The following is a 12,880-nucleotide window of genomic DNA, read 5'->3' on the forward strand; positions in this document are numbered from 1 at the left end:
ATGTCATTGGTTTATCAAAACATGATCAATATGATTTTTGGTTATCCTGTCTAGAGAGAAACCCGTGTTACTTTGTGGCTATTTTTATGGTCAAAGTATGTGTGCTGCTGATGGTCATGTTTTTACTTGTGGAAGTCAATCAGCCTTGTACCATTATTGTTACTGGCATCATGAGTGCTATATCTTCCTATCATTGGTCTAAAGGCTTCTTCCTTCCCTACTTTAGTGTTCATATCTCCCAGTACTATTTTTACATCATGCCATGGAGTCCTATTGTACATTTGCTCAATCCACTCATAAAATATATTCTTCTTGTCCTTTTCATCCCTAATTGATTCAACACACCATGCTTTAATTTCTTTGCTGCTATAAAAACAATCTAAACATATTGTTCACACCTCCACTGTAGAAGATGGAATATTCTTTGGAATCCATTATGGTACTACCTTTCCACCACCTTGCCTACCTGGATTTTATGCTTCTCCAGTACTCTCTTTAAATTCTTAAATGCACTTGCCCTGTTTAGGCACAAGACATTTCATGTTGCTATAAATAAATGTCATTTACCTTGTCCTTGCATTGTTCATTTCCATTCATCAGTACAACTTCTTGTTCAGCTTTTCTTTTTTTTTTTTTTTTTTTTTTTACAGGATGATATAGTTAGCTTGTTGTTATTTGGTTTTTAGGAGCATTAGCAACTAAGGCCATATTGCTCCGAGGATATGCGGTGGTCATTCCCTGACTTTTCTGCGTCCTCTGTATTTGGTGGTCACGGGCTCGAACCCCGGTCTAATCAAGAAGCGTGTGCTATGCATTGCCGCTCCTGCCCACCTGGCTACGGAGGCACCGATATAGTTAGCACCACACCCAGCCTTTGTGGGAGGGAGTTCCCCTTTCAGCCTGCAGGAATGCTGCCTTTTCTGCTGGGTTAAGATCCCTTTTCCACAAGTGGAAGAGCATTGGTTACACTCATTTACTGGTAGTGCTACTGACCATGTCACTGGGTCATGATGAGGCCTTGTAGTATTTATTTAAAAGCTTCCTTGCCACCAAAGGTCCTCCACACAGCCTAATAACCTCACTGCTTCAGTCCAGGACTGCTTATTTGAAGCTAACTCATATATATGTGGGCCATTTGTCATCACCTGTGACCTGCCTGGTAGCTGAGGCTTGTCCCATGGATCCCTGGATGCAAAATTCAAGGCAGCTGAAAATACTCAATGCAGCAAAGGATCTGGACATCTAGGCACTAGTGATGAAATGTTAAAGCATGCAAACCCTTTCTATATAGTCCCAAAAAAATTGATCAGGAAGACATAGAGAATTTTGCTTCTACCCACAACTGTCCACAAGATTTTACACTGGCAGCTGACTTCATACTTACAAGGTTCAGCTTTATGAAGGACTGCAACCAGATGACAAAGTCTAAATGGACATCTTGGATTAAATTGATAATAGTGGAAGATAATTTCAACATGTTCTCTGATGAAGTGATTTTCCATGTATTGGGAATGGTGAACTGACAATGTTTGAATTTGAGGTTCAGAATCTTTTTATGCAGTCCTTGAACTTTAAGCACGACAACCCTAAACAGTGTCTGGGGTGGCCTGATACTTTACTGTTTCAGTGACCTGTTCTTCACAAAACATCATAACATTACTGCCTGTCTCAATGGATTGGAGCATTTCATGTTTCTACAGATACAGGAAACAACTGCACACCTTTCACCAAGATAAAACACCACTTCACTGGACTCTGTGAGTTTGCAAAGTACTTCATACATGTTTTCCATATTGATGGGATGGGCTTATTTGGCTTGTTCTTTGGTCACCAGTTCAGTGTTTCTCAATTCCTGTGGGAAGAGGCTCATTAAAAATTTTGTTTACCATACAAAAGTTCTACACATCTACATATAGTTAGCACCACACCCAGCCACACCATGGAAAGGATGTACAAACCAGAATAAATGGATACTATAGCAACTCACAATGCTAACATGATTGAATGCATGTAGAGAGAAATAATTATAAATTAAGATGTCTTACATGTAACTAGGGATTTGCTGAAGTGTACTGATCATGTAAATAAAAATTCGAATTGCTGTATCATATCAATAAACCTTGTTATCGTGTCTCGATTTTATTTCATCACAATTTCAAATCTTTCATATCTTTTATGTACACTCTATAATTAATATGAGAACCACTATAATATTTCATCTGTCTCTTTGGAATCAAGGGGAGAGAGAGCTTTGCTACTAGTTAATTTTAATTAAGTGTTAATACAGGTTCCTTTTTGCATATAGAGTGAAGCTGACAGAGTGCTAATTTACCTGACGCTCTATATTACTGAATGTTTAAAACGCCTCCAAAAGGTAAAGTTTTCATTTTAATATGCCCAGAACTTATTACTGCTAATTAATTTTATATTAAATATGAGGAAATTAGACAAGATGTGTTGTGTTTGTACATTTATTAAATATGATGAGTGGGATTATTACCAAGAAGCACTCTTGGCATTGTTGTTGTAATCACAAGTTAATATGAATATAGTTGTGTAAAAAATATTTTAACAGAACTTGAATAGTGATTAGATATTTTTAATATCAGTAGTAGAATGGCTTGTTGATGCAGGAAAGAATGGCCTGTTGTTGCATCAACAGGCCATTCTACTACTGATATCTGCTACTTAGAGGAACGAATCAAAAAATTTTCTCTTGGTTCTTGTCTCACCTACCATTGAGCATGTACTTCATTCATTTTACTCATTCCTCTCAGAGGGGCCCTTGCACATAAGCTTTATAGCCTATGATGCTTAGTTCTCTTCACCAATCTGGTTACCTTTCTTTGAATCCTCTTCAGAAGTCTTTTTTTTTCCCCCCCCACCCATGCCTGAATACAGTATTCCAAGTGGAGTTTCATCATCATCTTATATAAAGGAATAATGATATATTTTTAAAATTGAATCAAATGCTGGTATACTGGATATAAGAAGAAAATACTCACTGCATGCATCAATAATGAATCAAAATTTTAATACATTTTGATATATAAATGATGTCAAAATTTATTGAAAAGCTTGATTCATTATTGCTGCATGCAGTGAGGTGGGGGGGTGCCTTGAATGTTGCTTGCTCCTCCAAGTGACTGCAAAAAAAATTTGTCTTAAATTCTAAAATAAGGAGAAATGAACTTTTTCTGAATATTAGCTTCATATTGACAGAGGCACAACTTTGATGTTTGTCCCCCCCCCCCTCTCTCCACAAAAATCTAAAAATGGTTCTCATAATTTTATATTTGAGCTCCCCTTTGAGCAATTGTGTGCCTCCCTCCTTTATGCAGTAGACACACACACACACATATACATGCATTTTGAGGTTTTTCAGTATTCTAGTTTATGTAGGACTGGAAAGAAAAAGTTGAAGAACAATACAAGTCTGTTTACCAGCATTTTGTGTGTGTGTGAAATACTGAAATTCAGAAATTAAAATATGTAATACACTAAGCACCATTTTATCAGATATATGCCTTTGTATTTGCATTATCCAACTGGCAATTTTTACCTGGCTTCTAGTGAAGAAAATTATTTAATTTTCAAATTCCAGAGGAAGAAGCAAGTTTGGGGAGGATTACACTTCACAACAAAGCAGTTTTTTGTCTTTTTAGGTAGGTTGCTCAAATTACTGCCAACAGTTAGTCTGTATATAGCAGACTTTCTTTGAGCTTTCCTATGATTGAATATTATTCAAAATTCTTGTGGAACATAAATAATGCTAGCAGTTTAATAAATTCATTTCAGTTAAAGCACACACACACTGCTCTGTTGTAGGCATATGTGCTGTATCACTCATTGCTGATTTCATGAAATTACTGTTAGTAGGTAACATTTCCCTGAGACTGCTTAATTTATAGACACTAGACACATTGAGGTATGTCATATTTCAGTAAACAGACAGCTAAAGTTAGAATGTTGTTTTGACAAAACTACAGTACTGGATCCTTATCTAACATTCCAAAAAGCAGTGAGACCCTAAAACCATCTTTGTTTTCTTTTTTTTTTGAAATAGTGAATTAATTAATTTCATTAATTAAAACTGTCATTGAACTGAACCATCATGATACCATATGGTACCATATCCCCAGCTGGTAGCACTGAAGAAAATAACTTGCATTTGGATCATTGTTTAGAATTTGGGATCATGTTGTAGCTACAATTAAAATTAACCCCTAATCAGCTGGGCAGAATTATTTTGCATAACCAGCCAAATGTATATCTTTTGCACCATTGACAACTGTAGTCTGAGGAAGTTGTCATGTGCTAACTGCGAGGAAGTTGTCAATGTGCTAAGTGTGTGTGTGTGTGTGTGGGCTTCAAGTGTGACATTGTGCTAAGTGCCATCTCTGTAATGTGATTTTTGAAAATTTGCAAAATGAAAACTTTGTATATAAATGCTTTTAAATATTAATTTGTACTTATTTTGATTTGGTTGTTCAACAATAGAGTGAAATTGTCAAAAAATGATAAAACAAAAAGATTTGTAAGAAAAAGGAACTCATTCTTACTTCTTTTATTGATGCAGTAATGTTCCTACATACATTTATGTATTGCTTGACTCAGTTTTGGCTTTTGCATGCCCAAATTGGATAACAGTGGCTGGCAGGCATGATAAACTCCAATTTTAAAAGCTATTTTCAAGCTGCTATCTGTTATAAACTGTCTACAGTTATTTAAGGTTGCCACTTATCTGCAATTACACAGATAAGAGATGACAGCACTTATTGGGAGACTGAAACAGTTTATGCATACAAGATTATTTGAATTTTACTTAAACTCCTGTTATAATGCTTTCTAGGGGACTGGCCCTTAAATAGCACTATAAGTGGAAGAGCATTTTAAATGGTATTCCCACTCCTTTTTGGGATGTGTTTTTCACATTTCATCAGTATTTTGATAGATAACATTGTTTATTCCCCCTTCCCCTTAATGTACTGCACTTGCTCCTTTGACACCCTCAGCCTTTCTTTGTATGCTATTAAAAAGATTTTATCATTAAACTAAACATATCTTGAGTATTGTCATAATAAGAATAATGCTATCATTAATTAAATTTATTAATGATATGTTGATCACTTGCCCAACCAGTGGCAAGGAAAGAGTGCAAATACAACAATAAATGACTAGACATTGAGCTGTAAAGAACAGCTTTTCTACCTGGAATTTGGGGAATACAATGTGTAGAGAAAATATAGACAGGATAGGAAGGGAGGAGGTGTTATTCTGTTAATTAAGAAAAATATAAAATCGAAAGAAGTGCATCCAGTTGATATAGATGAACAGTGCACTGAGTCAGTTTGTTGAGTCAGTTTGTTGTGATATAAGCACTGCGAAAGCAAAAATAAGAGGAGTTTGTTATAGGCCTAATGACTCGAATGAGTACAATGAACAATTGTACAGAGAAATAGAGTGGACTAGTAAATCAGAATGTCTTATAATGGGGGATTTTAACTTCCCAGATATTGACTGGAACTTGTGAGTTGGTCACTCACACACTAGTAAGACTTTTGTGGATTTATTTGATGATTGTTTTCTGCAGCAGCAGCATGTTTGAGAGGCAACCAGAGAGGGTAATACTCTTGATCTGGTTATCAGCAGTGATCATTTGTGTATTAAGAATTTGCAGATTTTTTTTCCCCTTTTAATAACAAACAAATTTGTATCCCATTAAAAGCCAATTCAAGGTTTAAGTCTTTGGCCACAATTTGGAAGCTCTGATATTTAATACAACACTTGTACAGCATGATCCTTTAAAAAAAAAAAGAAAAAAAAGTTAACCTAGTGTGTTTGTCCATTTGTTCTAATAATTTACAGTTCTCCATTAAATTTATTCAAATTGCTTCTACATCACCAAGTATATTTCAACAATCAATTACTCTGTGAATGAAGACTAATTTCCACATGTCTATCCTGCAACCATCCTTTTCTATTTTAAATTTATGACTCGTGTGTGTGTGTGTGTGTGTCATCAGCATTTAGTTTATTCAATCCATTTAAAGCCTTAAATACTACAATCGGGTTGCCTCACAGATGTCGTGTTTCTAAATGCTACATTTTACAGAACCCAAGTCTTTCTTGATAAAAGTACCCTTCATTATTGCCAACCAGTTATGTTTCTCTTCTGTGCACCCATTTCAATGGATCTTTTTAAAGTGAGGCTTCCAAACCTTTATGCAGTATTTAAGATGCAGCCTTAAACACAATGGGCTAATCACCTCTTCGTTGGAAAAATTTCTACATGTAAGTGACAGAATCCCATGAACTGTTCTAAGCAACTTGTCTGTACTACTTTGAGAACTTCATATCAGATTTTACAGTTACTCAAAAATCCTTTTTGCTCTCATTTATTACATTGGGTTTAGTATGAATATAAATACGTATATACAGTAAAAATTTCAATAAACATTTAATTACAAATGGTTTGCAGCTTTCGAGGCTAAACAGGCCTCTTTGTCAGCAATTTTCAGGAAATAAGTACGAAGAAAGGTTGTTCCAGAAAGCAGAAATGAGGAAGAATAAAAGTTGGTTCTGTGAGTTTGAATTAGGATATTAAATATGCTAACTGGTTGTGCGATGTGATCAAACTGGTTTGGAAGAGAGTGGGGAATTACAAATGCCAACCTAAAAGAACAGTGCCCATGGAAATATCTATAGAAAAAAGGCATGCAGCAGAAACAGAATGTCTGTGAGATTTCTAAAAAGTGAGTATTTGTTTAGAAGAAAGTAATGCCAATTTTTTAGATGCACAGGAAAGATCATTTGTGATGTGCTTATGCCTAGAGAGATTAAAAGTCAGGATAATCCCTAATAGAGATATATGATCTTCTGTAAAAATCTTAGTGCCATTAAAGATAACCATAAGTAATTTCAATCCTTTTGAAACTCAGAGGGATTGAAATTACTTATGGTTATCTTTGTCCCATTGGAGTATTACCTGGAGATCATCATTTAAAGAATTGATGGGGATATTCTAGAAGATGAAGCAGTTTGTGCTGAGCAAAGTTTCTCAAACTGAAAGGTGGAATGCAATGTACTGTCATTAGCAAAATTAGATAGGATTTCCAGTCAGTGGAAGAATGTGATTAATATATCACATTAGTAAAATGAATGAGGACGAAATTTTCAAGATTATAAATGATGCTAGAACTAGGGGACATAAATTCAAGTTACGGGGGAAATGTTTAGATTGGACTGCAGGAAGTTTTATTTTAGCCAGCGAGTTATAAATTACTGGAATAAGTTGCCTACATGGGTTGTAGAGGCTGACAGTTTGGAGAAATTCAAAGGTCATCTGGATAGTACCTTCGGGTCAGGGAAGCGCATAGGATGATAGGTTTAATTTCCTTTTTTTTTATTAATTATTATTATTTATTTATTTATATATTTTTTTATCTTTGTTTTGTTCGGGGTTTTTTTTTTTTTTTTTTTCGCTGGTTCAGCATAAGCCATAGGCTTTCTTGGAGCACCAGCATTAGTGGAGAAGTTAGAAATGAGCATTAATGAGAAAACTGTATATTCAATTGTGAAAAATAATTGGCAGGCCATAAGATGGGAGCTTGTTCAGAAGACCTTGATACCAAACAGAGTCAAAAGCCTTAGAAATGTCAAGGGTAAATGTTTGAGATTCACCAAACTTTTCTATTGAATTTGTCATTAGATGGTAACAAAGGCCAATATATCACCAGTGGATTGACACTGACAGAATTCATATTAGTATTAGCAATGGCCACATGGTGCAAGAAAGCCTATGGCTGGCTTATGCTGCACCAGCCAAAAAAATAAATAAAATAAAATAGTGATAAGAATAAAATAATAATAATAATAAGAAGAAAATTAAAAAATATATATATAATAATAATTAATAAATAAGAGAAAAGGAAATGGACAACCTAAGCGTTTCCCTCCTGTAGGTAATTATCCAGCTGACCTTTGAATTTCTCCAAACTGTATTGGTGATCATTGTTTGGGGAAATTTAATGGACTTCTCCATTACTTTGGAAAACATAGAGGTAAGTGCAAAATCCTTGCTCATATCCAGCTTGTTCATAAAAAGAATTTTCATCCTCTTTAAAAATGAACAAACTTCCAAACAGAAGGAAAAAAGAATAAGAAAGTGTAAAAAGGCAACACAGAACAGTAGAAAGCTCAGAGTACAGATTTTTAGAACAAGTGGACAAATTCCATCATTCCTTGGAGCTCTTGGTATCAAGGTTGTTCCCGGTTCTTTAGAAATCCTTTTGATGGAAGACCACAGAAGTCATTGAATAGAGTGTAATGGGAATGGTAGGAGGTGTTTATCAAGAAAATATAAGAGTTAGAAGAAAAGTATGATGCTAGTAAGATAACTCTATCTTTAGCTGAGGAAGTAACGGGAACATCAGCTTTTAAGAGAGGTGGGAGTATAGATGGACAAAGTTACAGCCAATAGCTTTGGCAAGAGACCAGAATACTCAACTACCATTTGCACTAGAAGCAAGTTTTTGACTCATAGACTGTTCAAAATCCAGTTTGGATTGATCAATTACTGCTTTACAATTCTTGCAAGCTTTAGGGTAAGCAGAAAATGAACTTGGAGATTTGGATGCAAGTTAATTGTGATATGAGCATGGAATAAATGATTTTGTTTATACTAGAATAATTTTTCTCTGACATGATCTGAGCAAGCATTGACATCAGAAGATTTAAAAAAATGACCCAAATAAAAGAAGAATATAAATCTCACAGATCATCCCAATTTGTATTCTTGTAATGCTAAATCCTTGTAATGGGTCCTTGAGGTTGTCACAAATATTCTCTCAGATATGCTTGACAAGCTGTGCTTGCTACCTGGGAGCCGAAAACGCTGATGGAACTGATATTCGAGTGACACTCAAGTCAAATGGACCCAATTTCGGTGAAGTCTGGACAGTCTGTGACAGCCAAATCCTCTGCTTACACCTTCACGATAGTGGAACTATTAGTAATCCTGGATATAACCCCCATGCACTAGCACACTATGGGTGACCACCCTAGTTGAACCAACATAAGCAGGGGTCAAGGTGTGGTGCCCACACCATGCAGAGGAATGCTGCCCCTCTGTGTTATTAGGCAATACTAGGTGGTAGATGACTCATCAACCAGTGCAATACCACCACTTTGCTATTGGAGGCTTGAACTGGTGGAACCCATGTTTAGTCTCCAGAACTAAGTTCTGGTCAACCCTCCCCCCTCCTCTCTTCCATCATGCAGTATGACTGATGGCTTTTGAGGTTATGATGAAAACCATGGCAAGATCCAAACTTCTTTACATTTTGAGGGTACAGCTCTAAAACAGTGTTTGCAGGCTGGCCACTAGTTATTACACCGGACCAAACCTAGGAGGCTTCCGGATCAGCTAGTGTATAATCTTGCTAACTCTACACTGCCAGATAGTGACTGGAGGGAGTCTGAGTAGTGTATGCGGGGGACATTGTCGAGGCCACGTTATGTCAAGGATCTGGTATATTCTTCCCATGTGTACTCCATATCCAAAAATTTCATTACTTCATACAGCATGTTCCCCCCACACACACTTTTTCTTACTATTGAATACACCATGAATTGTCAAACTAATAGAGCAAGCTTATCTGCTAAAAGTCTAAACCTCCCAAATACTTCCTAATTCATTTCACAAATATGCGTGGTCTCAGTTCTTATTTGAACGATGTTCATTTCCACTTAGTCTGCCAAACCCTAGGTACTTTTTCTGACAGAATCTCAGTTATTGGTTGATTCAATCACTGCTCATCTCAGTTGCCCAAATTATTCGCTGTATGATTCCTTTTGCCTCAAAGGTGGTACTTGTGCATATGTCCATTCCAATATTCCCTGTCAGAGACTTGGTAATTTGAAATCTCTTCTGTTTGATCTTCTCTGGCTTAAAATCTCTCTACCTCATTGTGTCAAATTCATCTGTTGTCTCTACTATTCTCCCAACTCCACTAATCACTTGGAACTCTTTGACTTCCTCTCTTTGCAGCTTGACTTTTTCCAGTCCAACTTTTCTAATAGTGAGGTAATTTTCCTTGGTGATGTTAATGTTCACAACTCCAGCTGGCTTCCATTCTCTAGTCACACATGCTGAGGCTTTTGCAAGATGCTGAGGCTTTTGCAATTGCTAATGAACTTTTTCTCACAAACAACCCTTCTAAGTACACGGTCGAAGAGAGTGGTCCTTTAGGCACCTCAGATCACAACTTGGTGATTGTCTCTTCTCCAATGGAGCCTTTATCTTGTGGCTATACCCAACCTCCTATTGTTTGAGGAAGAAGGGATTTTGTCGTTCCTAGATGTATTGGTCTGTAGAGAAGGCCAACAACTAAAAACTAAAGTCTATAGGAAACCGATGCGATGTGTAAAGGCCAATACTCACACTATAATTCTGCACAGACCAATCATCATAGGAACAGTGTGGTCAGTGCATTAATAGACAGGGCAAAATCATACTGTAGTACCTCCGAGGATAGGAAAGAAGAATATGAACGTGTCACAGCGGATCTTACAAAGTGTGGCTACCCCCAGAGGATTATACAAAAGTATATTGAAGAAAATCAGAGGAGAGGCGAACCCTTCACGCCAATATCCACTGCATACATTCCCTACTATCCGGGCTTAACTGAGCATATAACTAGGGTACTAAGAAATTATCAGATGCGTTGTGTGCAGATTCCAGGCCAGAAGCTGCACACAATCGTGTCACAAGTAAAAGACCCCATTCAAAAAGAGAATGCTAGTGGAGTCATTTATAGTATTAAATGCCCGGATTGTGGGGAATGTTATGTAGTGGAAACAAAGCGCTGTCTCAAAGAATGTCTGGGGAAGCACACTAAGGCAATAAGGAATGCAGATTACGGTAAGTCCGCTGTGGCCAAGCATTTTTGGGAGAAGCAACACCAGATCTCCCCAGACGAAGCTATCATCACTGATCAGGCACACAGGTTCTGGGACCGCAAGTGGCTCGAGAGTTTGCGGATTAATTCGACAGAGAACATCAATAGAGACAAAGGTTTGCAGATTCATCCCCTCTTTGAGGCTACAATCCTTAGAAGGGATGAACGATTTCATATGACCCGCTCCCGAGCTGTTTCCGGTCCCAGTACACAGGAGAATAGAACACGTGGCGATGAAACGCATGATTTAGACCGTGAACCTGCTGGTACTTAAGATGCACCACAGTACAAGGAAGCTACCGCTGAAGAAGGCAGGAGCCTTCGAAAGCTACGGTCGGTTTTATCGCTTTTAACCCGGTATTTAATGTATTTTATTCAACACACATATATATATATATATATATATATATATATATATTTTAAATATTTTATCCTTTTTAGTTGTAAAGTTATTTTAATTGTAAATATAGTAGTAAACACAGATTTTTTTTTTTTTTTTTTTTTTAAATTCCGGTTTGTGTCTTATTTTAATGTGGTTGGTGAGAAACATTTAAAAATCACAATATAGTTAAACAGCACGACTTTTCAGTACAGTAGAGGCAGTTGTATAGGTTTTATGGGCACCAGTAAATTGTGGAATGTTTTAGCTCTTAATTCTTAATCCTTAATGCTCTTAATTCATGCTTTCTAAAGCTCTATTGCCTAAAGGCCAGAGGTACGAACAATGCACCTCTTCTTGAATTTCTTCATTATATGGAAACTGTTTACAATGTAATGACGAGGAGGATATCAAAAAAAATTTGCTATATGGAAGTTCGTTAAAGAGAGGTCTGACTGTATTCTGCAACTATCCTTCCTCAATTTGAATTTGTGTAGTATGAGCAAGAGAAAGAATCCCAGCATTGAGATTGCTCCTTCCATTTAAAGCCTTAAACACCTCATCAGATCACCTCGCAAGAGCCTAGTACCCAGATGCTGCAGTTTGCAGAACTGAAGCCTTTCTTAGTAAGATACCCCTTTCTTCCACTCACTGATCTGGTTGCCCTTCTCTGTACTTGTTCCAGACACTCTACATCATTTCTAAAATGAGGCCTCGAGACCTGTATGCGTACTCAAGATGTGGCCTGATCATTGCCTTATACATAGTGTTTGGGGATGAGGCACCACTGGTGGTTCCCACAACTGCATAGAGTCGAATAATCAGCTTCTCCTCCTCCTCCGTGCTAGCAAAATTCTTCTATTATCATTAACAAAACTAAATGAGCTGTCCTGGCAGCCTATCTATACCCTTAAGAGAACTTCATATCTGACTGCACAATTACCCCAGGTCTTTTTCATTTACCACTACCCTCAGTATAGTACCACACAGTTGGTATGTTACTCTGGGGTTACTGCTACCCATACGAAGTGCTTTGCATTTGTCAATGTTAAACTTCAATTGCCATTTCTCAGCCCATCTTCCTAACTTTTCTAGATCCTGTTGCAATAGTATACTGTCATTATTGCCATTAACCACTCTTCCAACCTTAGTACCATCTGCAAGCTAGGGCATTTTCAAATAAGCCTTCATCAATATCATTGATCAATATAGAAAACAAAGTATATTGAGCCCAACATGGAACTCTGGGTAACTCCACTAATAACATTAGTCCACGAAGAGCCGTGTCCATTGATTACTACTGTCTTCTCCCACTCAACCTCCTTTATCTATAGCAGCAACTTGCCCTGAATGCCACACTGTTCCAATTTGTACTACAGTTTGTTTTATATGCAACAGTATCCTGAAATTCAAGATTATCATTTAAAATTATTTTTTGCATCCAGTTCCTTTGTGACTACATAGTAGTATCCAATCAAGTTTGTCAAACAAGGTTTCTCCTTAACAAACCCATTTTATGTCTGAAGTATCACTGCAGTCT

General features: G+C 36.9%; 1 protein-coding gene across 1 annotated transcript in view; it reads left to right on the plus strand.

The window, feature by feature from the left end:
• Window positions 1-12,880, plus strand: part of LOC150088727 (actin-related protein 2/3 complex subunit 3-like) — an 87,628-nt gene that overhangs the window by 38,201 nt on the left and 36,547 nt on the right. Inside the window, exon 4 of the mRNA XM_090370879.1 lies at window positions 2,306-2,374. Coding sequence (XP_090227005.1) covers window positions 2,306-2,374 — 69 coding nt within the window. The remainder of the gene's footprint in view (window positions 1-2,305; window positions 2,375-12,880) is intronic.

The sequence above is a fragment of the Mastigoproctus giganteus genome, chromosome 3 (assembly GCF_048544385.1).
Source record: "Mastigoproctus giganteus isolate SK-2022 chromosome 3, ASM4854438v1, whole genome shotgun sequence".
NCBI lineage: Eukaryota > Metazoa > Arthropoda > Arachnida > Uropygi > Thelyphonidae > Mastigoproctus > Mastigoproctus giganteus.